Source organism: Cetorhinus maximus, chromosome 4 (genome assembly GCF_964194155.1).
Source record: "Cetorhinus maximus chromosome 4, sCetMax3.hap1.1, whole genome shotgun sequence".
NCBI lineage: Eukaryota > Metazoa > Chordata > Chondrichthyes > Lamniformes > Cetorhinidae > Cetorhinus > Cetorhinus maximus.
This window is the reverse complement of record NC_135882.1, coordinates 6,343,979-6,371,346: the sequence shown is the minus strand read 5'-3', so window position 1 is coordinate 6,371,346 and position 27,368 is coordinate 6,343,979. Positions and strand designations below refer to the sequence as shown.

Sequence of the window (27,368 nt, the reverse complement as noted above, 5' to 3'; positions counted from 1 at the left end):
CTGAAGCTTTGGTTGAGTTTGCTTGGACCACATGCCTCCCTATGATATCAGCAATAACACACCATGTGGAAAAACATAAGCCCAAACTCACGTTCTACTCCTCTGGGGATATGGAGCATTGAGTTGCAATCTGTGGCACTGTCAAATTTAGTTCCGTGCACCAACCACTCAACAAGAAAGAAAATACTTCACGAAAGAAAACTGTTGAATTTTAATCCCCCCTGGTGTTGTGGTTGTAAAGCACTTTGGGACATCCTGAAGTCATGAAAAGCGCTATATAAATGCAGGTCCTTCGTCTTCAACCCAACCCAATCATAGAGAAAAGCTGCATTGTTCATTTAGAATATACTGCTAAACATAGCAACAACCTGGCTAACATTGTTGGTAATTGTGTAAATGCAGGCCGACCGAGATGAGGGGTTCGAAATCAATGAAAGCCTGGCTGAACAAGATGCTAAAGAGCTGCATGAGGTAATTAAACAGCGTGTAACTTATGATTTTTTTCCCTTATTCTTTCATGGGATGTGAGTGTCACTGGCAAGGCCAGCATTTGTTGCCCATCTGTTGGATCCAGTGCCCTTTGGTTTGTCGGGGCTAAAGGATCCGGGTTGCCCGCTTGTTTCAGGGTGACTGAGTTGGCACAGAGACAGAGCACATCAGGAGATCGTTGTTAGAATTAACACATGCTGTTAATTTACAAACTAAATTCAGCAGCTACACTAGTGTGCTCACAACTTAAAACACTGCCTTCACTCTTCACTGTCTAACTCAAGACTCTCCCACAGAGGTAGCCCGCCCTACTCTGCTATTGGGTATTAAGATCATGTGATCTTACATTACAACACTTGCCTTAAAAGTATATTACACATCAGATTACTACATCCCTCCCCCTTTACTGAAAAATACATTTTACAATTTTTTCAATATATCAAGTTCTTTATACAGATCAATTATTTACAAAGTCAGTCTCTCTGGGGGTTTCCTTATGCGTACAGAACGTCTCTGCTCTGCAGTTTCTGAAGGTTGATTAAGAACCTCCATTACTGTCGTCATCTGAGCATCAGGTTCTACAGCAGGTTCCTGTAAATCTGCTTCTTTGAATCTTCCAGGTACAGTCAGCCTTTCAAGCACATTTATATTTGGCTGAGTTCTGTCAACAGGGGATGTTGATTCAGTCTTGAGCACTGGTGGAATCGCTTCTGGGTATTTGGTTTCTCCTCCTCTTATATGATCCACATGTCTCCTTGTTACTCGATCTTCGACTTTCACATGCTAGGAAAGAGGTCTCGTTACTGCACTTATTTCGCCGAACAACCATGCTGGTCCTTCTCTAAAACTTTTCACAAATACTTTCTCTCCTGCGTTAAATGTTCTGTCCTGACTGTGACAAGCATGTCCCATTTTCTGACTTTCCTGCCTCCACCCCAAGTTAGGCATCATTAAGCTCAGTCTCGATCGGAGACGGCGCTTCATCAACAATCCCGCAGGTGTGACACCTGTTGTCATATGAGGGGTGGTTCTATAATGGAAAAGAAAACGTGCTAATTTAGTCGCTATCGAATTTCCAGATAATTTCTTCATACCAGATTTAACTGTCTGAATTGCTCGCTCAATGAGTCCATTGGAAGAAGGGTGGTATGGAGATGTTTCCACATGAACAACACTGTTGAGGCTTGTAAATCAGTTAAATTCAGCACTTGTGAATACTGTTCTATTGTCTGATTATAGCACTTCAGGTAATCCATTTATAGCGAAACTTTGTCACAGGTTGTCTATTGTTGCTGAAGGTGTGGGTGACCTCACTTCGTATATGTCCATCCATTTTAAATGGGCATCTACGATAAGCATAAACATTGTTCCCATAAAAGGTCCCACATAATCGATGTATACTCGCACGCGTGGTCTTCCAGGCCACTCCCAGGGGTATAACGGGGCTGTTGCAAGTAATTTTTGTACTTGTTGACACTGCATACAATTTCTCACTAAGTTTTCTATTCCTCCATCCATTCCTGGCCACCATGTACAGCTACGTGCTTTTGCCTTCATTTTGGAAATTCCAGGATGTGCACTGTGAAGTTCAGATAACAATGGTTTTCGTCCTTTTGGAGGAACAATCACTCAAACTCCCCACAACAAAATACCTTCTTGGCTGGTTATCTCGTATCTTCTCTGGAAATACAGTTTCATTTCATCCGATTCTTGTGTTTGTGACCAACCATGAAGAACTTGATTTCTCACTTTGGATAAGACTGAGTCGCGTTTGCCCAATCTTTAATTTGTTTAGCACACACTGGTGATGAGTCCAGGAATTTCAATAACCTGAGGAATTGGGACATCCTCATCTTTTACTTGCAAGGGCAAATGACTGAGTGCATCTGCATTTGCAATTTGACTTCCGGGTCTATGAATAAAAGCACACTCACACTGCTAAGATCTTTATACTCTTGCCAAGGCTATAGGAGTATAGCCTTGTCTTCACCGAATAGTGCTAATAATGGCATGTGGTCCGTTGTGATAGTAAAATGACCGTGTACACATTGATGAAACTCCTTAACACCAAAAATGATTGACAGGCCTTCTTTTTCAATTTGGGAGTACCTTTATTCTGCAGTATTGAGTGTTCTCGACATATATCCTCTCGGTCATTCTGATCTATCATCCATTCGATGGGAAAGCACTGCTCCAACTCCATAGGGTGATGCGTCACATGTTAAAATCAACTCTTTCTTCAGGTCAAGATGTATTAGAAGAGTAGAAGATTGTAACAACTGTTTCACTTTTGTGAAAACTTCTTCTTGTGGTGTTTGAAATGACCATCTCTGGTTTTTCTTGAGCAAGTGATACAGGGGGTGCCAGTTCTGTCGACAAATTAAGCAAGCAGTGTCTTTAGTAATTGATCAACCCCAAGAGTGATTTCAGCTCAGGTGTATTCCTTGGTGCTGGGGCTTCTTTGAAGGCTTTCACTTTTTCTTCAACTGGAGATGTAGGTCTTGTGAATCTACCTTGTGACCTAGGTAAGTTACCTCTTTTGCCTGGAATGTGCACCTTTCCTTTCTCAATCTCTCTCCAACCTGCGAAAAACGTTTCAGAACTTCTTCCGAGTTCATCAAATGTTCCTTTTCAGTGAGCCTAGTCATGAGAACGTCATCCAAGTAAACTACAACATGGGGAAATCCCTGTAGTAAACTTTTCACGGTTCTTTGAAATATGGGGCAAGCAGAGGATATGCCAAATGGTAAACGGGTGTATTGGTACAATCCCTCATGTGTGCTTATGGTGTCAAACTTCCGGGATGCCTTCTCTAATTCCAATTGTTGGTAGGCATGGCTCATATCTAACTTCGTGTAGACCTTTCCACCTGCCAGTTTAGCATATAAGTCTTCTACTTTAGGTACGGGGTGTCTATCCAATTTTGCCACTTTATTAACTGTTAATTTATAGCCCTCACATATTCGAATGCTTCGGTCAGGTTTGAGAACAGGTACAATTGGAGCTGTCCCACTCTGAAAATTGTACTGGTTGTACTACTCCCAGATTTTCTAATCTGTCCAGTTCTGCATCTACCTTATCCTACATTGCATAAGGTACTGGGTCTTGCCTTCATGAATCTTGGTGTTGCCTCTGGATCTACATGAATTTTTGCTTGTAGCCCCTCAATTTTTCTAAGTTCTTTCTTGAAAACTGAGGCATATTTTTGTAGTATCTCTGATAGCCCATTCATTCTCAGTTGGAAGATTTCAGTCCATTTAAATTTAATTGCTTTCAGCCAGTTTTGTCCGAGGAGACTATGTCCCTTGCCTGCTACTACCATCAAGGGTAATCTCACTGTTTGACCTCCGTAGCGTACTGTGACTTTACATACGCCCTTGACCTGTATGTCTTCTCCCGTGTAAGGTTTTAATTTATCATCAGTTTCTTCTAAATTCAGCTTACACTCTCCATAATTCAGGTATTTGAAAGTATGCTCACCAATCACTGTAATGGCTGCCCCAGTATCCACCTCCATTCTGAGAGGCTTCTCATTCACTATCATGGTCACATAGATAGGCTCTGTTCTTCCTACCTTTAAATGATATAGTGAATAAATATCAGCACCTATTACTTCAGGCTATTCAATTCTGATTATCTCATTGAGTTTTTGCTTTTGTCTGAAAGTCTGCCTGATTCTATCTTTACAATGCCTCATGGGGTGTCCATTATGATGGCAGAAGAAACATTCGATCTTTTTAAACTGTGGTTCATTACAAGGTTGTCTGCTCCCATCTCTGTTATGATTATGCCATATTTTTGCTGCTAAGTTATCCCTTTTAATTTGTCTGTTAGCGGTGGCTGTTCCCCGCTTCAGAACAAGGCTCTGCGCTTTCATGCCCTTTTTGGTTGAGGCTCCCCACCCAACATGGAGGACGGCACAATTTTGCACTCCTCGTATGGCTTCTGAGTCTCGCCTTGCACCTTCCATTGCCAGAGCGATTTCCAAAGCCTTCTGAAAATTTAGATTTGTTTCAGCCAGTAATCTCATCTGAATCGCATTTTCGTTTATACCACACACTAAACGATCTCTAAGCATATCACTGATAGATGTACCAAACTCGCAATATTCAGTTAATTGCTTCAGACTTGCCACGTAACAAGCAACTGTCTCCCCCGCAGCTCTATTTCTTGAGTTAAATTTAAACTGTTGCATCATCACCAATGGCTTGGGCTGGTAATGGTTCTTTACGAGGTTCACTAAATTATATAAAACTTTTCGAGTCTGGGGCACTAGGCGCCAACAGATTTCGAATTAGTCTGTATGTGTTACTCCCACACGTGGACAGAAGGACCATGCGCCCCTTCTCCTCCCCCACAATATCGTTCACCTGGAAGAAGAACGCGAGGCGTTCAACATTGTGAGACCAGTCATCCGAGGTTGGATGGAAAGGCTCCACTCTTCCAAATTGCGGCATGCTCTGAGGGTATTACTTCAATGCTTAGAAGGGAATTTTCTTTTATTTGCAGCTACCGTGCGAGGTACAGCCCAATTTTGGTTCTTCTGAATTCCTTTGTTTTTTTCCTTGCTTCTTACCTTGGTATTTTTTTTTGTGGTTTTTCACTCTCGTCGCCAGTTTGTTGGATCCAGTGCCCTTTGGTTTGTTGGGGCTAAAGGATCCGGGTTGCCCGCTTGTTTCAGGATAACTGAGTTGGCACAGAGACAGAGAACATCAGGAGATCGTTGTTAGAATGAACACATGCTGTTAATTTACAAACTAAACTCAGCTGCTACACTTGTGTGCTCACAACTTAGAACACTGCCTTCACTCTTCAGTGCCTAACTCAAGACTCTCCCACAGGGGTAGCCCATGCTACTTGGTATTAAGATCATGTGATCTTACATTACAACACTTGTCTTAAAGGTGGATTACTACACCATCCCTAGTCACCTTGAACTGAGTATCTTGCTAGGTCATTGCCAAGGGTAATTAAGAGTCAACCACATTGCTGTGCTGGGTCTGGAATTGCATGATGGAAGGTTTCCTTCCCTAAAGGGCAGGCATGAACTACATGGGTATTTCCAACAATCAATGATAATTATCATGATCACCATTACTGAGACTAGCTTTAGATTCATTAATTGAATTTAAATTCCACCTACATGGTGGGATTTGAACCCATGGCCCCAGAGCATTAGCCCAGGCCTCTGGATTACTAGTCTAGTGATATTACCGCTATGCCACAGTTTCCATCAGTATGATGCAATACGATATTATTCGTGATCATTTTCAAATTGAAAACTTATTCCTATTCACAGGCTGGAGAAAATCGCTGGGGTACAGATGAACTGGCGTTTAATACTGTTTTAACAAAAAGAAACTGTATGCAGTTAAGGGCTACTTTTAAAGCCTATGAAATAGTAAGTATTACTCATGACTTGTTGTGTCAGTTATTGCAAATTTGCCTTCACTTGAAATAAATATTGTGGGACGATTCAGTAGAGAAGTTAAGAAACACTTCTTCACACGAAGAGGGTCAGTAGGTGTGTGGAATTCTGTCCCCCAAAAAGCAGGAGGTGCTCACTCAATTACTCGATTAATAACTTCTAAATCTACAATTGATGAGTTTTTTTTTTTGCTAGGCATCGATGATGAAAGGATTTGGGGCCAAGTGGGGTAGGTGGAGTTCATATACAGATTAGCCATGATCTCACGATCTCATTAAATGGCAGAGCGGGCTTGAGGGGCTGAATGGCCTCCTCCTGTTCCTGTGTTGTTAAAATTGGCATGACATTCTTGTGACTGAGATATGCCTACCTTACACAGTCAATTTGTACTCAACACTCAGTCCAGGTGGAAATTTTCCTTGTTACCTTAACTTTGAATTACCAGAAAAAAAAGTGAAACACTAAAAAGGATATTGATTTATAAATTGTTGCTGGCATCTATTCAGTTGGTGTCAGTGGTGCCTCAGTTGGTAGTATTCTTCCCTCTGACTCACACGGTCTGGGTTCAAGTCCCTCTCCAGGATTTAAGCACAAAAATTAGACGCTGACACTCCAAGTGCAGTACTGAGGGAGTGCTGCCCTGTCAGGGGTGCTGTCTTTTGGATAAGACATTAAACCGGATCCCTGGCTGCCTGCTTGGGTGGATGTAAAGGACCCCATGGCTCTATTCTGAAGCACAGCAGGGAAGTTCTTCCCAGTGTCCTGGCTAATATTTATCCCTCAAATCAACATCACTAAAAAAAAATTACAGTACCTGGTCATGATCGCATTGCTGTTTGTGGGACCTTGCTGTGCACAAATTGACTGCTGTGTTTCCAACATCAGAACAGCTGTTACAATTCAAAAAGAACTTCATTGGCTGTAAAGCACTTTGAGACGTCCGGTGGTCGTGAAAGGTGCTATATAAATGCAAGTCTTTTTTTTTTAGTATTATCAACTATTTGACCCCAATGACTGTTGCATCAATTTATGAATCGAAGAACAAAATACTGTGGATGCTGGAAACCTGGTTAAATTAAAGACAAAAAAAACACTGGAAACGCTCAGCAGGTCGGGCAGCGTCTGTGGAGAGAGAAACAGAGTTAACGTTTCAGGTCAATGATCTTGCGTCAGAACTGGGAAAAGTTAGAGAATTAAAACGTTTTGAGCAAGTGAGAGTGGGGAGGGTGGAAAAAGAACTTAAAGGGAAGGTCTGTGGCAGGGTGCAAGACAGGAGAGATTAAATGACATCAGGGAATGATGGTGCAATGATGTCCATCATTGACCCTTTCCAGTTCTGGTGAAAGGTCACGACCTGGACCGTGAACTCTGCTTCTCTATTCACAGATGCTGCCAGGTGTGCTGAGATTTTACAGCATTTTCTGCTTTTGTTGCTTTAATTTCTTACCTGGTGCTTGTCGAGCTGTGCACACATCAGTGACTGATCCCTCGTTCTGTGCAGGGGCCATTGCCTTCCGCGGTGGGAGCAATCCACTTGTCCTCGAGGTGAGGGAAGGGGATAAATTTTGCACCCTTCCCATCCAGTACCATCACTCGGTGATCCCTGCTGGAATATAACCAGCTCATTTCCCGGACTCACACTTTGAAGGATCGCCCTTCGGCCGACGTGCTGGAAGATAGAACCTGGAGCTGAAATGCCAGCAGCAGTCCCCACCCATGCCTCAGGCAGCTTAGAGCCCTTGCATGGCTCCCCAGTCTTTGATTCGTCCAAATTAGGGTCTGGGTTTTCAGGAGCATGATTTGGACATAGACGCAAAAATAGAACAAGCAGGTGCAATTTAACCAGCAGCGGCACAGGTGACCTGCGCTTGCAGATATAGTAGATACTTGAACAGGAAAAAGTTGCAAGGTTATGGGGAGGGAGTGGGTAGCGGGACTGATGAGAGTTCAGTCAGAAGAATTCCTGCTTCTGAAATAGAAGGTTTTGTGTGTGTATGTGGATTTGAGTCACACTCCAGAGATTTGAACTACAATTGGAAAACAGAGGAAATCTTTCCCTGATCTATGATCACATGAGATGTTTTCAAGTTTCCGCCTCTCTCTATGAAATGGGATAACACATCAACACTAGAGATTTACATACACAATGTCTCCTCTCTGTGTGATCTCACAGCACAGAAGGAGGCCATTCAGCTCACCATTGCCTATTCTGGCACTTTGAAAGAAAGACTTGTATTTCTATAGCACCTTTCATGGCATCCCAAAGCTCTTTACAGCCAATGATGGGCTTTCACTGTCACAGTGTAGCAGCCAATTTGCCAACAAAAGGCTCTCTCAGTTTAAGGAGCAGGAAGAACTCTCTAGTTCATCTCCGAATAGTGCTATGAGATCATTTGCATCCACCTGTGAGAGTAGTTAGGGCCTTTGACATTTCATTTAAGAGACAGCACCACCACCAGTGCAGCACTCCCTCAGTACCCTACAAGGAGCATTGACATGGATTTTGTGCTTAGGTCCTAGAGCAGGACTTGAACCCACAACCTTCTAACTCAAAGGCAAGAGTGCTACCTGTTGAGCCACTGTTGGACCTGCAGGTATAGCTATCGATGGATCATTTAACAGAGGCTGTAACTGTACTTTCTCTTGTTAACACAGCTCCATGGCACAGCCATCGAGGAAGTCATTAAAAAAGAAACATCAGGCGATGTGGAGAAGGCCTATCTGACAATTGGTAAGGTTTTGAGCAAACATTGATAATAATTTCTATTCAAACACCATGGGTGGAATCAGCCCAGATTAACCAGCGGGCGGGTAAAACAATGTGCAGCTGAGTTTGCAGGTTTTCACTCCGTATCATCCCAAACCCGTCGCATTAGTTATGCATTCCCGGGAAACACGCCGTTTCCATGGCGGGCGGGCTCTCATTCTCCCGCTACACCATCACCTCGCCGCTTCATCGCACCGGGTGCCATATTTAAAGTGCAGCCGTGCGCACACCTCTCAGTGTTTCCAGCCCACAGCTACTGCAGGGAAGATGTCCACGAGAGGCAAAAAGACTGCAGCCCCCAGGTTTAGTGACACGTCACTGGAATTCCATTTGGACACCGTGGGGGCCGCTGTGATGTCCTCTACCCCCACTCTGGCCGCAGGATGGGCAGCGGCATCACCAATCCAGCATGGCAGACGGTGGCAGCAGTGGTCAGCGCCAATGCCCTGCAAAAGAGGACAGACACCCAGTGCTGCTACAGGAGGAATGATCTCATCTGTTCCGCCAGGGTGAGTCACTCTTCTCATCACTCTCAACTCTCACACTCACAAACCCATCACATGTCCACAGGCATCTCACACCTTAAGGGACAACACCACCGACTCTCACACACACCCTCACATCTCCATCATACTCTCTGGAGCTCACATCCTCATCCCATCCATGGCTCTGCTCACCACACAAACATTCCACACACAGCCATGTGTCCTGCTCACACTCTCTCCATCTGTTTTCATGCAGGAGAAGCTCGCTCACAGCAGCAGGGAGAGGTCCCAGACTGGGGGTGGAGTGGCCCACATTAGGCCCCTCACGCACTTTGAGGAGCGTGCCATCGCATTGACTGGTAAGGATGTAGACCGTGCCTACGGTGACGGTGAGGTCGGTGGTGAACACCAATGTGAGGATCCTGCACCACATCATCCCTCTCTTAACACAACTGTGAGTGCTCTCTCTCCTGCTTTTGACTCTGCTGCCGTGCACTAATTATCTCTACTTTGGTTCACAGGGAGCTCTGCCAAGCGACCGACACCCTCAGCCAACCAGTCCCTCAACTCCATCCAGGTCCTCACCTCCAGCAAAGAGGACACCTCCTCCATTGAAGAGCTGGAAATAAACAGCCTGGAAGACCCGTCACAGCGCTTACCCACACCCTCCACCAGGGCAGAGACACACACCTCGGTGGGAACTAGATCTAGAGCAGGCTCAGGTTCACAATGTGGTGGTCACCCCATGGACATGTGCCTGTAGCAGGAGGAGGCAGGTTCAGCTGAGCTCCCCGGCACTCGGAGGGCTGCTGGGGAAGAGACATCTGTGAGGACCAAATCAGATGACGAGCCTCTAGATTCGGCCTTCCAACTCATCGTGGAGAGTCAGCAGAAGACGGGGGAACCTCACGCCGAGCTATCGGGGAGAAGGCGGGAGAATGGGGTTGAGAAACTTATCAGCCATGATTGAATGGCAGAGCAGACTCGATGGGCTGAATGGCCTGATTTCTGCTCCTATGTCTTATGGTCTTATTGGAAGCCCTCAGCAGAATGACACGCAAGTTGGAGGAGTGAGTTCGCCTGCTCTCTGACGAAGTGATTCCCACATATGTGCGTATGGAGGTCTCCATGGGGAGGATGGCGGACGCCATGGAGACCCTGGTCCAGCAGGATGTGGACATGCGCGCAGACCTGCACTCCACCATGGTAGCCATGGGTGAGTTCCTGCATTGGCAATGTGAGAGGGAAACGGTGCACCTTGACGTCCGTCCAGGTGCCAATTCCCCTCAAGGAATCAGGCCGGGGCCCTCGGGCACCCGAGGGAAGGAGGAGCGACACTGGAAACCCCTGGGTCATCCACTCAGGAATGTCAGAGGCTGTCCTCTCCCTCTGAGTCCCCTTTGCCTGTGAGCCCCTCAACCCCATTCTCTGTCACCGCAGAGGGAGGGAGCAGCTGGCCCATGAGTGATCCTGGAGGGAGAAGTGTGTGTGTGGCAGAGCCTTTCGGAGCCTCGTGCGAGCACTCTCCCACGCACGTGGATCATTCACGTTTCACACTCACCTCAATGTCCTGAACATTTCCAATGCTGCCTGCTGGGGTTCACTTTCAGTTGTCCACCTGAGCTGACCTGCATCTCCACCCACCCACTGAGCGCACTCCCATGCAGCAACTGATTTCGCCCACAACGATTCTCATTTCACTTTCGATTCAGCAAGAATGGCCTGGTTTCACTGCATTGTGTGCTCCCCTGTCTTATCCCCTCCCCCAGTCACCCACTTCCTCTCTCCCATCACATTTGACCCTCCCCTCCCATCCCCAGGCATCACCTCCCACCTCCCCCCCGTGACCTACCAGCCACAACCCTTTTCCTTCAGAGATGTCCAGCTGAACGTGCACATTCCCTTCCTTCCTGTAAAATCCGATCTCCATCCACATTCACTTCCCCGACCTCCTCCTTCCCAGCCCCAGGGTCCCTGTCTGCCTCCGGGTCCCCACCAGCCACCCTCACCGTGCCTTCTATTACTACCGTCGAACCCTCACCCTCACACCCTACCACCTCACTCTGCCCTCGGTCATTCTCATCCTTCCTCCATATCACGCCCACCCTCAGTTTGTTCCCCAAGAGGCAGACATGGACCAATCCAACCCCTCCTGTGCATGTTCACCTGCACATCCCCCTGTCTGCACCCCCTTCCCCACTTCACACTCCTTACCCCTTCGCACCAATTCCCACCACACCCCTCCCCCCAGAACCCCATCCCCCCCCAATCCTTCCAGCCCTCCCCGGACTCCCCCCTCTGATTAGTCCCTCTCCCCTTCCTGACTCCATCCTCCACTCTACTGCTCCCTCCACCCTTACTCCCTCCCCTCTCCACACCCTTTCCTCCCTTGGCCACCCTCCCCTCTCTGCACCTTCATTCCCCCCCCTCCTAACCTCACCCACCCGACATCTCTTCCTCTCTCAGCTGATCCTAAGCCTTCCCCTCTCAACCCACCCCCCCTGCACCGACCATAATCCGTTGTGAGCATCAATGGCGATTTTCTAACTTCCATGCGCTGCTTCGCAGCAGAGCCATGTACATGAGAATCCGCCCGGCATGTCATGGACGTTCCTCCAGTGTGCCGTTGTTGCCGGGCTCCAGCACCTTCAGCCCCTCTGGATGTCCAGATGTGAGCAAGGCCCTGGCGGGTAAGTCCTGGCCTCAGCACATCACACGTGTCAAGACATGTTCTACTCCGGCTTGTTTTCTCGCAGACGTGGGCGGACGATCCAGCGGAGGGGAGGGTTCTGGTGGGCAGGCCTAATAATGATATGTTGATGTATTACAATGAGGTTCTCAACATCCGATGGTGGAGAAGGCGGCCCACCATTGGGCGGGCTGAGCGGACGATCTCCAACTGGTTTCACGCCGTCGTGAAACCGATCTAGCCATGCGGCCTGCACATGCCACCGAACATGGCCCACACCAGCGGGCAGGGAAAACCTTAGCCCACGTGTCAAATTAGTTTTATTTCTTTATTCCTTAAAGAAGTTTTGAAATGATTGGTGCATAGTCACAGTGAGCATCATAGCCTTAAATATCGATGCTCAATAAATCAGGGTATCCGCACTAATACGCAGCAGCACTACAGGTGCAGGAGGAGGCCATTCAGCCCTTCAAGCCTGTTCCACGATCCAATTAAATCATGACAGATCTGTATCTCAAATCCGTCTGCCTGTCTTATTTCTCTAATCCTTAATACCCTTGCCTAACAAAAGTCTAACAATTTCTTTTTAACTGCTTGGTTCTGTTATGCTGATCAAGACCATATAAGCACCCACGAATACGGCCAGATTAAGGCAACAGCCGATAAGTTCAAGGGTCGCCTGATACGATTGTGCTTTCCTCCTGATTTCAGAATGAATTATTTTTCACCGTTTTAAGAGCAGACAAATGATCAGAGGATGCAGTTTAAAGTATCAGAATTAATTGGATATCACTTGTCGATCATTCATGGCATTGCACTTGGGAAATCAAGCCTAGGTGTAATGGTTGCTTAATAGTGCAGGACCTGAGTACTGCTGACAAAAGGGCTCACTTATGCTTGCTAGAAGCTACATATATTCGTACACAGGCAAAAGGAATATGTCCAGGCATTGCACCTTTTATGAATTAAACAAAAACATGGGAACAATAGTTCCCTGGTGCATTCTCCATGGCAATGCCTGGACCAATCAGAGTTGGTTGCCAACCAATCAGCATCCTTTTCTCACGCAGTATAAATTGTTGTTCCCTTTGAAATTTGGCATTCTTGCATCTGTCCTGATGAGTGCAAGACGAAAAGCTTTGACAGCATGTCTCTTTTTTCTTTTAGCAACATTAAGTGTAATCTTCAGAAGTAACTTGTTTGTCATTTTAAAGTCATAGTGGTGATTTTAACCAAACTCACTGGGCAGAAAACCCAAGGGATTGGTTGGAATGTTGATTTTATACCCTTCTGATATTTTATGTTGAAGCACAGAAACAGGCCATTCAACTCATCTGGTCTGTCATTTATTCTCCATGTGAGCCTCCTCCCACCCCGACTTCATCTCACCCTATCACCGCCTTATCCTTCTATTCCTTTCTCCCTCATGTGTTTATCTAGCTTCCGCTTAAATGCTTACTACTCAATTACTCCTTGTGGTGGAGAGATTCTTCAGAAGGTCGTTCGTCCATGGAACTCTCTTCCCCAGAGAGCAGTGGTCATTGAATACATTCGAGACTGGGTTAGACAGATTTTTGATCGACAAGGGAGTCAAGGATTATGGGGGGCAGGCAGGAAAGTGGAGTTGAGGCCACAATCAGATCAGCCATGAACTTACCAAATGGCAGAGCAGGCTCAAGGGACCAAATGGCCTACTTCTGCTCCTAATTCTTGTGTTCTTGTGAGTTCCACATTCTAGCAACTCCCTGGGTAAAGATATTTCTCCTGGGAGGGAATTCCAGGTGTTGAGGTGTCTACAATTGAGGCCACAGCTACCCAATAGTAGGACAAAATGATGCGACCAAGACTAAAAATTGGGTGGTGTGTGAAACCAACTTTGCACAAAATCTCATCAGTTTCCCAATGGGCAGATTTGACTAAAATTATCCCCAGTGCATTCAGCCTTTATCTTTATTATTAACATTGATTTTATATAATGTGTCAGGAGTGTGATGGAATACTCTCCATTTGTCTGGATGAGTGCAGTTCCAACAATAATCAAGAAGCTCAACACTATGCATGAAAAAGCAGCCCACTTAATTGGCACCCCATCCATCATCTTAAACGTTCGCTCCCTCCACCACAGATGCACAGTGGCAGCAGTATGTACCATCTCCAAGGTGCACAGCAGAGAGTTGTCAAGATTCCTTCTACAGCATTTTCCAAACCCACGACCTCTACCGCCTGGATGGACAAGGGCAACAGGCACATGGGAACACCACCACCTGCAAGTTCCCCTCCAAGCCACTTACCATCCTGACTTGGAAATATATCGCCGTTCCTTCACTGCCGCTGGGTTAAAATTCTGGAACTCCCTCCCTAACAGCACTGTGGGTGTACCTACACCACATGGACTGCAGCAGTTCAAGGTGACGGCTCACCACCACCTTCTCAAGGGCAATTAGGGCCAAATACTGGCCTTGCCAACAGCACCTATATCCCATGAAATAATTTTTTAAAAGATCTATATTTAAAAAGGAAGCTGTTTAGTTGAAAACCTTCTGTACAATGCAGGCTGGGGAGCTGACAGCTACAATACTGAGGCACAGTTGTGCCAACACTGGATGGAGGGTGTGCTGGCACAGGAAGCAGACATAGCTGCTCCACACTTATCGGCATCTATGTAATCACTGTAACAAGATTGCAGAAGAGCTTTCTATTTGGAATGGGCACAAAAGGGTGCCATAAAAAGGATATCAAGGCACTGGAGAAAGAGCAAACTGGGAGATTATAGCTATTGGGAAAATTGAACAATTGGGTGCTCTCCTCTCTAGGAAAGAGAAGGTTGAAGGGTGACCTGATAGATGCCTTTAAAACGATGGAAGTGTTTGGTAGGGTAGACATAGAGAAGATATTTCCACTTGCTGGGGAGACCAAGACAAGGAGCCATAAATACAGTTGCTTGCTAGTACAGAACTTGAATATTACTGAAAAGAGACACATGTTGCTGAAGCTTTTTGTCTTGAACTCAGCAGGACAAACACAAGAATACCAAATTTCAAATGTTCGAAATCTGTGTTTGAAATTTGGCATTCTTGCATTTGTCCTGGTGAGTGCAAGATGAAAAGTTTCGGCAACATGTCGCTCTTTTCAGTAATATTCAAGGCCATAAATATAGGACAGTCATCCATAAATTCAATAAGGCATTCAGGAGAGTAGTGAGAATGTGGAACTCGCTACCACACGGACTAGTTGAAGCGACTACTCTACTTTCATTTAAGAGGAGGCTAGATAAGTACATGAGGGAGAAAGGAATAGAAACATATACTGGTCGGGTGAGATAAAGCAGCTTGAGAGGAAGGCCCGTGTGGAGCATAAACACTTGTGTGGACTATTTGGATCGAATGGCCTGTTTCTGTGCTGTAAATTCTATGCGACTTTAAGTAATGGTGGAAAATTCCAATAGCAAAAAGACATTACAGCAGGATGACAAGTGGTGCAGTCAGGAAATGTGCAAGTCATACAAATCGATTAGGGGAAAAGTTAATAAAGGAAACATTCTGCTGTAACATCAATGGAGGATTAAGGGAGTTTCCAGAGAAATGGCTGCTCTTCACCCCTATCATTCCAGAAATTCCACCAATCCTCTCCTGGGTTTATGGCAGGAGATTGTGTGAGTTCCTTGCTGGTGCTCTGGGCGGATATATTTTGGTAGAAGGTTTACTGGATCATTCCCTGCTGCAGCATTGATTTGCTGAAAATACCTGCAAGCCATCAGATTCTGTGGGTAGCACTCTCACCTCTGAGTCAGAAAGTTCCAACCCTAGTCCAGAGGCTCGAGCACAAAGGGCTGATGTTCCCAGTGCAGTGCTGAGGGAGTGCTGCACTGTCACAGGTGCTGTCTTTTGGATGCCCTCTCAGGTGGATGTAAAAGTTTCTATGGGATTATTTGAGGCAGCGAAGGGGCGTTATCCCTGGTGTCCTGCCTAATAGTTACTCCTCAATCAAAACCTAAAAAAAAAATATTATCTGGACATTATCACGTTGTCATTTGTGGGACCTTGCTATGCACAAATTGGCTGCCGCGTTTCTTACATTACAACAGCGACTACGTACCAAAAGTACTTCATTGGTTGCAAAGTGCTTTGGGATGTCCTGAGGTAATGAAAGGCGCTATATAAATGCAAGCATTTGTTCAACAATTATTGATTCTCACGATTATCAACAGAAGGGTTAACAGAAGGGAGAAGGGTTAAGAAAGAATGGAGATACAGCACAGCCAATGTCTTCAGAGAATCTAATTTAAATATGAGCCAACAAATCCATAACTCAGCGTTGTCCCATTTACATCCACCAGTTCAATGCACAAAGGATTGTCAGGCGTATTTTGCCGAGGTGTTACATGAGGCGATGAAAGGTGCAGGAACCAATGAGGACACACTGATTCGCATCGTGGTATCTCGCTCAGAGGTAATGTGGAGAAATAACTTGGCTTACTGTGTCTGATTTTCCCGGCCAAAGTGAGAAGTACGCACAAGAAGAGCTTTCATTGACCGGTTTGCAACAATCCAACCACCCACGTTAAAATGTGAACCGTTACCTTGTTAAATCAGTCCGTAGGAAATTGGCCAATGGAAAATCTATGTAGATGCTTCAGAAAATAATTAATTCACCTCTGATTCTAGAAAACGAATGTTTTAACCAGTCATCTGTCATTTTAATTCTCTGCCCCACTCCCATGCACTCTGACCTCTCTGTCCTCGGCCTCCTACACCGATCCATTGAAGCTCAACATAAGCTCGAAAAACAGCACCTCATCTTTCGCTTAGACACTTTACGGCTTCTGGACTCAACGATGAGTTCAATAATTTCAGATCATTGCCTCTGCCCCCATTTTCTTTCAGGTGGCAGTAGCTGGTCGTGTTTTTGAATTTGCCATTCACACCTCCTCTAGGCCCAACTTTTGTTTCTTTACTTCTCCCATTACTTCCCACCATCTCCTTTGGCTTTACACCATCATCCCTTTTGCCATTTAATCTCTCCTGCCTTCCACTCCATCACAGGCCTCCACCTGTGGTGTTTTCTCCCCTCCCTCTTCCCCTGCCTCTGTACTCATTTAAAACCTGTTGCATCTCTTAACTTTTTCCAGTTCTGATGAAAGGTCATTGACCTGAAACATTAACTCCCCATTTGTCTCTCTCCACTGATGCTGCCTGACCTGTTAAGTATTTCCAGAACATTCTGTTTAATTTCGAATAATAACCATGCTGTGCTGGATAAACGTTTTAATTAAACTTGTGACGTGCAGACAGATACCCTAAATATTGGTGTACAAGTTGACCTTTGTAAATTGAAGCCTCGAAAAGTCCCTCCAGAAACGGGGGTGGGTGGTGGGGGTGCGGGGTAGACCTATACGTCCAGTACAAAAGTAAACCACCGACATGGGTGTGGGTGGTTCCCATTTTGAAATGTGAGGGGAAAAAACCCCACAACTCTGGTAATTCACACTAAATTAATGCGACTCAGTTTATTGAATAAATTAACTGTACAAAGATACTTTTAACCACAAACAAAGCGATTTAAAATCTGTCCAATTCATTGTATCAGCATCCAAATCCAAGAGTGGGGGAATGTCTTCAACTCCCACGCATCTTTGCAACGCAACCCGCATCGCCTGCTTGATCCCTCACGCACCCAGTTATAAGGTACCGGGAAGCAAAACATGCATTTTTGAGGTTAAAAAATTCAGGCTGATGACCAATGCAAGTACAGCACATCGTGGCTGAAAAGGGAGGGTCGACTGATACACCGAGCATGTGTAAAAACATGATTCTTGGGGCCTGAAAAAATAGGGTGGTCTTATAAGCCGGGTTGATTCATGCGCCACAATTTACAGCACGCGAAAAACACAGGCAAGCGAGTGTCCCCTACCGTCCAACCTTGCTAGTTCACCTATGGTTCAGTACTCGGGGCAGAGGCGAAGGCTCCCGTGGGATACAACTCATATCCCACACCTGATTACACTTATCGCTAACCCCGGGTGACAATGAGGAGCTGCCATTGCTTTTGATGCGGTTTATCTGCCTTGAGCACCTGTCACTTATTCTCTTTAAACCTACACGTGAGTGAATAATTATAACTAAAACAAGGGGCAGGATCTTCGGCTCAGCGAGCAGGGGGGAGGCGGAGCCCGCTCGCCGAGGCGTAAAACGACGCGCGGTGACGTCGGGCGTGTGTCCCGAGGTCACCGCGCGTCATTTAGATTTTCAGTTCAGCGGGCACGCCGCTGAGTCAAAGGCCTATCAAGGCCATTTAAATATCAATTAAACTAATAAAATGAGCTGCCCGTCCAACCTTAAGGTTGTTGGGCAGGAGAAGAGCCCAGGCGGCCTTCGCATATTCCATGGAACCTCATTCTCGGGCGGGATGAGGTTTCATAAACGTTTTTAAAGTGTTTTTTTTTAATGTTTTTAATAAAATTAATGGACATGTCCCAGCTCATGTGACAGTTTCACATGAGGGGACATGTCCTTAAAATTTTTGTCTACCTTTACTCAATGTTTCATAAGTGAAAGTAATCTCCCTGAGGCCCCTGACTCAGGGAGCCCCCCCTCTCCCCCACTGCCCGCACAGCGGGTGCTCAGCGCCTCCAGGTGCGCGTCACACTGGGCGGGCTTTAATTGAACCACCCACGTGAAATGGTGGCGTGGACACGATCGGGGCACTGATCGGGTCCGTGCCCGCCCGCACCCACCCCCGCTCAGGATATTCTACCCAAGGGCTCGTGGTTACTAATATTCTTTACCTTTGGATAGCAGTGTCAATGCATGTAGATATTCACACAAGCCTCTCAAAATACAGCCAGATCCTCCTGCAAAAGTAAGAGCATGTTAACCATGTAACAACGCACACCTTTATTACTGCACATATTGGCCAGCAAGTTCAGTGGGTGATGACATACACCATGAATTACGAATCCCCAGAACGTGTTGCTCAGTTTAAGCAGCTCCACCATCTGCTTTCCACAAATGACGTTTCACCCCTAAGCCTCCTCATTACTTTTTATAAACGTGCTGTGTTTGCCCATTAGTTGCCCATTGAATTTGCAGCAGAAAGTGAGGGCTGGAACCTAACAGCTTTAACAACCCCTTTAACCGCATGATAATTATTAACCCATTGCTGATCAACCTCTCTGGCCCAGAATGGGAACGATTTAAACTGTTCAATCTCATTCGTGCGGGTAGTCAATTCTTCTTCGGGATTTCCAAAGTATTAAAACAAAAGCAAAATACTGTAGATGCTGGAAATCTGAAATAAAAACAGAAAATGCTGGAAAATGCAGGTCAGGCAGCGTCTGTGGAGAGAAACAGTGTTAACGTTTCAGGTCAATGACCCTTTATTTTCACAAATGGCATTTTCTGCTTTTATTAATAATAATGCATTTTGAATGCTTTAAATTTGTTTTTCTTACTTTTCCTCTCTGGCCTTTATTCTCTCTCTTATTCCAATCTTTCACTCTCTTTATTTCTCTTTCTGATTTGATTCTAATTTATCCAATTCCCTTCTCTGCCATTCCGTTGTTTCTTTCTCAATCGTTAGGGTCGGAATTTTTCAGCCCCTCACACTGAAGGGATCTTCTAGTCCCGCTGATGTGAACAGAGATTTTAATAGCTCACCGGCCCAGCCGCAGGGAAATCCATCGCGGAGGGACTGGAAAATTCCAGCCTAAATCTCGGTGGTTAAGGAAGCAGACTGTTGGTCCCGTTATTCACTGGTGCCCTCTCTACTGCGTTATCAGTTCGCACTCCCAGCAAGTTACGGCACTAGGCATTTTCAAATCAAAGAGTGCAGAAAGTATTCTAAGTAACAACATACAGCACGAGATATGCCCCACTCGAGAGCAAGATCCAACCCATCTGCCCACCACCGCACCCCCCGCCCCCACCACCCCCCCCCACCCGCCCCCCCGCCCCTACCTTGACAAGAAGCTACACTGTCTTTATACAAATGACAACTTGTGTTGGTGACATCCTAGGATCGTATGATGTAAAGAAGCTGGATTTCATTTCTTCTGTTAACAGGTTGATCTTCCATCCATTAAGGAGAGGTATCAGGACATGTACAAGAAGTCTCTAGCAGAGGCAGTCAAATCTGAGACGTCCGGAGATTTCCAGAGAGTTCTGCTGGCCTTAATAAAATAAGCGGAAATCGAACCTGGGACACTACTTTAAGCAATGTGCCTCACAGTGTCCTGGTAACATGCAATGTACAAACCCATGTTGGTTATGAGATTTGACATGGCCACGAGTATGATGCTATCATAAATTATTGCTTTCTGAAAAAAAATTATGAAGTTATTTCTTTTGGGGCGAAAGAATTTACCAATTTTGACAAATACATGAAGGGATAAAATTTTTGTGAGGTATGGGAAGAGAGCTGATGAGTGGTACTAGTTAGTAGCTCTACCAAAGAGCCAGCACAGGCCCCAATGGGCTGAACAGCCTCCTTCTGTACAGTATCATTCTATGATTAGAACCAATGTGGTGGTGTTACAGATCACTCGTGGAATCCGAGTTGCTGTAGCAACATGAACATTGTAGTCTGGAGATATGGATAGTGATGGGAGAGGCTCCAACTTTCTTTCCATCACACGGCTGACCAGGAATCTCTTCCACTCTTACCACCTGCCATTGGCGTGTGTTGGAAGGATTTGCACATTGATACTAAACCTGTTTGGCCATGTCATGAACACACCTTCCTTGGCCCTCAGATCCTGGGGTGGGACCCGAACCCAGAGCTTCTGAGGAACACTACACACCTCATCACAAGACCTCCTTGTAGGAAGCAATGTACGTTGATCCAAATGCTTTCCATCTTAATGGCCTCAGTTGTACCATTTTCTATATTTCAAACCCAAAATTGTTCATACTTCTCAGAGAAAAAGGTATAATACTGTATATGAAGAAGAAGCAGACTGTCCAATTGGTTTCATCAGGTTAATTTGCTGGAAATTCTGGAATCTGGAGTTGTGAAAATTCAGTTCACCTCGAGGATGGATTCCAAACACTCCCAAGACTGATCAGAGGGACTCAACTGTAGCTCTGTTGGTAGCGCTCTGATTTCTGTATCAGAAGGTTGTGTGTTCAAGTCCCACTCTAGGATTAAGCTCCCAAATCTAGGCTGGCACTCCAGTGCAGTAAACCAAGCTCCTGTCTGTCCTCTCAATGGATACAGAAGATCCCATGCTGCTTTTTCAAAGAAGAGCAGGGGAGTTCTCCCCGGTGTCCTGGCCAATATTTATCCCTCAACCAACATTGCAAAAACAGTTTCTCTGGTTATTATCACTTTGCTTTTTGTGGGAGCTTGCTGTGCACAAATTGGCTGCTGCATTTCCTACATTACAACAGTGACTGCACTTCAAAATTCATTGGTTGTAAAGCACTTTGAGATGACCTGTGGTTTTGAAAGGTGCTATAGGAATGCAAGTCTTTCTTTAAGGGCCCAATGCAAGATACGTCCTGGGCACTCACAATGGATATGTACTCAGCACAAGCCCCAGCTTCAACCAGCTCATGATTTTCTCACACAACTTAATCACCTCCCCTGAGAAGAGGTAAGGATGCTCGGTGCAGTAAACATAAATGTCACACTGGCGCAGTAGGAGGTGTTGTTTTGAGGCTGCCAACCAATCAGCGCTCTCTTCACATACAATATAAATTGTTGTTTCCCCCTTCATATTGGTATTCATTTGAAAGTCCTGACGAGTGCAAGACGAAAAGCTTAGACATGTCTCTTTTTTCAGCAATACTTAAGGTTGATTGTAGGAGTAGTGTAAAACGAGTGTTATTCTGAGTCTGGTCTGTTCTATCTCTGGCCCAGGAACGCACGGATCTCATAGTGCTCGTCCAAAATGGGAAAAGGTGTACCATTCTATCACCTTAATAAGTATCAGATGCTTGGGACCAAAAAACCCAGAAAATCTAGGGGATTTTTAAGACTTGTTTGATTCATAGTTCTCCATAAAAATGACCTTTATGATCCATTGTAACTGTATAGTATAATATATTTTACCTGTATAATATAATTTTCATTTTGACACAATCAGTATAAACAGAAGTGAGACCCGGGTTAATAAATTATCTTATGTTTGTCATGTCAAAAATTTGCTTATTCAAACTAAGTCAGAGACTCTGTTTAACATCCTTTCCAGTCAGCAGTTTATTGATATGTTGTACACACAAGGTGCCTTATTTTTCTGTGGTTCACACATCAAACCATGAAAATTTCCCCTTGTTGCTGTAGTTTGAGGCACGTGCAACTACAAAGTGGGCCCTTGTGAGCTCTCAGTCCCACCGCAGCGCATTCAAACACTGGCCATTTGATTCCATCTCCTTAATTGTCTCAACTTGAAACACACTCCTCAAATCTTATCCTGATCCAGAAATCTCGTGATATAAACACAAGTTGGACTTGTTTAATCCAGGGAGCAATCCATGCAAGGATCGCACATCTAAATATTTACGCAAGCTTGCTTTGGAGAAATAACACACGGATCATATAAAGCAAAACAGCAAGCTGCAAGGATTCCCCCTCAGTGATAATTCCCCGTTTGCTCTTCTGTCTTCTCCAGGATGACAAAGGGGAGCAGAAGAGGAAGGGTGGAAAATTATAAATATATGAACTTTCGCTCTGTGCACGTATTCCACTTGTCAGCTATTTTGAGAATGAAACTTCATTAAAAAAAACTTATTTTCTGGATACAGTGCATAATATGATAGGAATATGATACAGGAACACGAGGAGGCCATTCAGACCCTTGAGTCCAAACCACCCATTCAATCAGATCAGATGTAGCCTTGTCTATAGCCTGCACACAAGCAAATACTAAGCTAACAATAACTTTGAAGGAATTCAAAGTTCGGTGCAACTGCCAATCCAGAGAAGACAGTAACAAGAGATCCCTCTAGTTTTTGCGTGAAAATCCAGTACTTCTGGAAAAAGCTGCCATCTCGTACAATGGGACACCAACTCACTGAATTCCTTCGAGTGAGAGCTGGAGCTGTTTATGGCTGGAGGGGAGATCACCTTGTACAAGGGGCAGGTATTTTATAGAATGATCAAGGTTGAGGTGATGTCCAGGACTAGTCTTGATCGCCCAAGAGGGTCAAAGAGGAATTTCCCAGATTTTTCTCCCCCAAAATTCACCTGAGTCTCCTTTTAATCTGTTTTTTTTCCTCTCCCTGGAGATCACAAAGCTTTTGGGTGAAGTGGAGAGTGTCTATATTGTGATACACAGGATATGTGGACCAGAGAGTCTTTTCCTGTCCGTCATTGTTCCTATATTAACATGCTTTATGACAACTCACCTGACTACATATCACTCCAGCACAAATATCAGGTCTCTGCCAGAACTATAATGTCCTGAGGCTGTTCAAGGTGCTCTTTTTTTATTTGTTCTCGGGATGTGGGTGTCACTGGTAAAGCCAACATTTATTGCCCATCCTTAATTACCCTTGAACAGGTGGTGGTGAGCTGTTAAGAGCTGAGCAGCTTGCTAGACCATTTTAGAGGTCAGTTAAGAGTCAACCACATTGCTGTGGGTCTGGAGTCACATGCAGGCCAGAGTTGATAAGGATAAACATACAAACATATGAACATACAAATTCGGAGCAGGACTCAGCCCCTCAAGCCTCTTTTGCCATTTAATAAGGTCACAGCTGATCTGATTGTAACCTCAACTCCACATTCCCGCCTACCCCCGATAACCTTTCACCCCCTTGTTAACCAAGAATCAATCTACCTCTGTCTTAAAAATACTCAAAGTCTCTGCTTCCAATGCCTTTTGAGGAAGAGTTCCAAAGACTCATGATCCCCTGAGGAAAGAAAATTCTCCTCAACTCTGTCTTAAATGGGCGACCCCTTATTTTTAACCAGGTTGGCAGATTTCCTTCCCTAAAGGGGCATTATTTTGGCAACAATCCAATCATTTCATGATCATTATTACTGAGACTAGCATATTAATTCTAGGTCTATTAATTGAATTTAAAATCCCCCAGCTGCCATGTTGGGATTTGAATTGATGTCTCCAAAGCATTAGTCTAGGCCTCTGGATTACGCGTTCAGTAACATTGCCACGATGCTACCACTCCCAGCATTTAAGGTGGCTATAGAAATGCCAAGTTCTTTCTTAACAAAGTGAGCCTGCTGTATCAGGCACAGGCATGGGAGAAAGGCAGAATGGGCATGCCTATCAAACGGCATGAGAGGACAAAACTCTTTCCAATCTGAGCTCTTTTCACCTTGCACTTTCTATATCAACAGAGACTTTTTTCCATTAAGGGCAAGCTTGTCTGTAGCCACCAGTACAATACCCTTTCCTGTTAGATTGTAGGCTCTCATAAAGCCTTGATGTTATAGAAATCATCTGTTCAAACCTTTATTTGAAGGGGAGGAAAGAATTGAAACAAGGCACCAGAGAGACCTGGGCAAGACCTACAGTTTCCAATGCAAGCACAGAGGGAGAGCACAGAAGGCCATTACCTTCCTACCCCTGTAACCTCCTCCAGCCCGGCAACTGCCTGGCCCCTCCAGTTCCGGCCTCTTGCGAATGCCCGAATTTCATTGCTCTACCTTCAGCTGCCTGGGTCCCTGGCTCCAGGGTCACCTTCCTAAACCTCTCCCCTCATCTAGGATGCTCCTTTAAACCTACCTCTTTGACCAGGTTTTTGGCCATCCGTCTTAATATCTCCTCACATGGCTCAGTCTCAAATTTTTGGTTGATAGGACTCCCGGGAGAAGTGCCTTTGGGACATTTTTTTTTACAGTAAAGGTGCTATGCAAATGCAAGTTGTTGTTGTTAAGCCAGTTCTCCACCAATGCCCAGGGATTTCCAGTGTTTCAGCCCCCTGGACAGATCTAGACAGGGCTATCCCATGTAGCGAGATACTTCTTAAACTCTAATTCCTGCCAATTGGAGACGAAGCCAGGATAAGAGGCTTTAGCACTTGCATTCAGCCAACCCCCTCAGATTTGAGGAGCTAAGAGGAGGACAAGGCAAGGTCAAGAGGCAAGTGCCTTCTTTTATCAGCCTCCTCCCCCCCCCTTGCTCCATTAAGAATCTTCAGGAATGGGGAGTTTCTGGCCACTGCTTTTCTGGCAAGAAGCCAGGAGATCCTGCTCCAACAGTTGGATTTCTGCCCCTGTTTCCAGGCTGAAGGCCTTGGGAGTTGAGCTTTGGGTAATACCCTGCTTCCAGACATATCAAAACAAGCCAGATCATCAAATCCTAAGCACTGGGAAATGGAGGGGAATTGGCCTTGACCTAGCAACAATCTCTTGGATTTCCTGAGTAGTTGCCATTATAGCTCGGCATTCAGATCAGAAATCAGGATGACCATATGACCATGTGGGGAAGAGAGTCAAAGCAACAATTTGGATAGCTTCTGAAGAATGCAGGGAAAGGGATTGGATTACCAGGCTCCAAATCGCCTTCTGGTGAGCAGCCTTATCACAAAAGAGGTTTAAAAAGGACACAAAGCAGGTATAGAGAGTCATTGCCTTTAATACAGTAAAAATAACTGACATAATATGAGGTGCGATCATAACCTGAGCGTTGCTAAATCTCCCTCTGCTGGACGGAGTGTGCTGGATATACACGATAACTACAAAACATAATCAACAGATAAAAATACTGTTGCTGCAAACCAAAAGTTGTTGCTGACTATCACACTGTGATATGGACCAGGGCCATAATGTTTCTTTGCTGCCAATTGCTCTGTATGTGGGTCAACTGCAGTGCAGGTACAGAGTGACTGATGTTATTTTCCATGATGTCTCCTCCGCTATGCTAGGCCTCAGCCAAGACGAATAGTTTCCTGGCACTGGGACCACACAAATACAGTTCCGCTCCAATACTATCAGCACAAATTTTTGAGCCAGCAATCGAATTGGTCTTGCTGTGGGTTGAGGTTATTGAAAAATTAAAGGATAGCCGAAAGTGAACATGATTTTACGAGAGCAGCAAACTTAACTTTTAGTCTCCTCTTTATTACTTTGCAGCATTTATTGGTTGGAAGTTTTCCAAACATGTCATATTTTTATTGGAAGCCAAAGAGCAGAAAATTCCACCAGTTACTTGTTATAATTCTCTAGCTATTTTACTGCAAGTACTGTTCTTATGTGATTTGTTAGACTCCCTGTAACCCATCAACTCCCAACTCCACAAAGCTCCATTTCCCCTTTCTTCCACTCCTCTACATTGTACCAACCTCTGGAACTCCATCCAAACAAATCCAAGCAAACATCCAACACATTGCAGACTGCATTAACAGGAATGTAGATTAGGATTTTCTGGCCCCGACACTATCAAGTATGGTCGTGGGCCGGACAGGAGAACTTGTGGCGTCGGGGCCAGAAAGTCTGCCCATAGAGTGCACAGCACAGAAACAGGCCATTCAGCCCAACTGGTCCATGCTGGTGCTCAAGCTCCACACGAGCCTCGGCCCACCCTACTTCATCTCACTCTCACACTATCCTTCCATTCCTTTCTCCTTCATGTGCTTAGTTAGCTTCCCTTCAAATGCACTTATACTATTCATCTAGTCCCAGAGGTAGTGAGTACCACATTCACTCTCCGGGTAAAAACATTTCTCCTGAATTCCCTGTTGAATTTATTAGTGACTGTCTTCTATTTATGACCCCTAGATTTTAACTACCCGACAAGTAGAAACATTTTTAAAAATTCCTCCACGGGGTGTGGGCATCTCTGGCTGGGCCAGCATTTATTGCCCATCCCTAATTGCCCTTGAGAAGGTGGTGGTGAGCTGCCTTCTTGAACTGCTGCAGTCCATGTGGTGTAGGTACACCCACAGTGCTGTTAGGGAGGGAGTTCCAGGATTTTGACCCAGCGACAGTGAAGGAACGGTGATATATTTCCAAGTCAGGATGGTGAGTGACTTGGAGGGAAACTTCCAGGTGGTGGGGTTCCCATGTGTCTGCTGCCCATGTCCTTCTAGGTGGTAGCAGTCATGAGTTTGAAAGGTGCTGCCTAAGGAGTCTTGCTGAGTTGCTGCAGTGTTGCTGCATCTTGTAGATGGCACACACTGCTACTACAGTGCGTCGGTGGTGAAGGGAGTGAATGTTTGTGGATGGGGTGCTAATTAAGTGGGCTGCTTTTTCCTGGATAGTGTCAAGCTTCTTGAGTGTTGTGGGAGCTGCACTCATCCAGGCAAGTGGAGTGTATTCCATCACACTCTTGACCTATGCCTTGTAGATGTGGACAGGCTTTGGGGAGTCAGGAGGTGAGTTACTTGTCACACAATACCTTGGCTCTGACCTACTCTTGTAGCCACAGTATTTATATGGCTAATCCAGTTCAGTTTCTGATCAATGGTAACCCCCAGCGTGTTGATAGTGGGGAATTCAGTGATGATAATGCCATTGAACATCAAGGGGCGATGGTTGGATTCTCTCTTGTTGGAGATGGTCATTGCCTGGCACTTGTGTGGCACAAATGGCACTTGCCGCTTGTCA

The 27,368-nt window shown here is 45.3% G+C and overlaps 1 protein-coding gene across 3 annotated transcripts in view; it reads left to right on the top strand.

Moving 5' to 3' along the window:
* The window catches only part of LOC144679472 (annexin A13-like), a 52,181-nt gene extending 30,182 nt beyond the window's left edge, over positions 1 to 21,999 (top strand). For all 3 annotated transcript variants that reach the window (XM_078539880.1, XM_078539878.1, XM_078539879.1), the window contains exons 7-11: positions 403 to 471; positions 5,789 to 5,890; positions 8,573 to 8,648; positions 16,195 to 16,307; positions 19,919 to 21,999. In XM_078539880.1, the coding sequence (XP_078396006.1) occupies positions 403 to 471; positions 5,789 to 5,890; positions 8,573 to 8,648; positions 16,195 to 16,307; positions 19,919 to 20,038 (480 nt within the window). In that variant the 3' untranslated portion in view covers positions 20,039 to 21,999. The remainder of the gene's footprint in view (positions 1 to 402; positions 472 to 5,788; positions 5,891 to 8,572; positions 8,649 to 16,194; positions 16,308 to 19,918) is intronic.
* Positions 22,000 to 27,368: the final 5,369 nt, after the last annotated feature.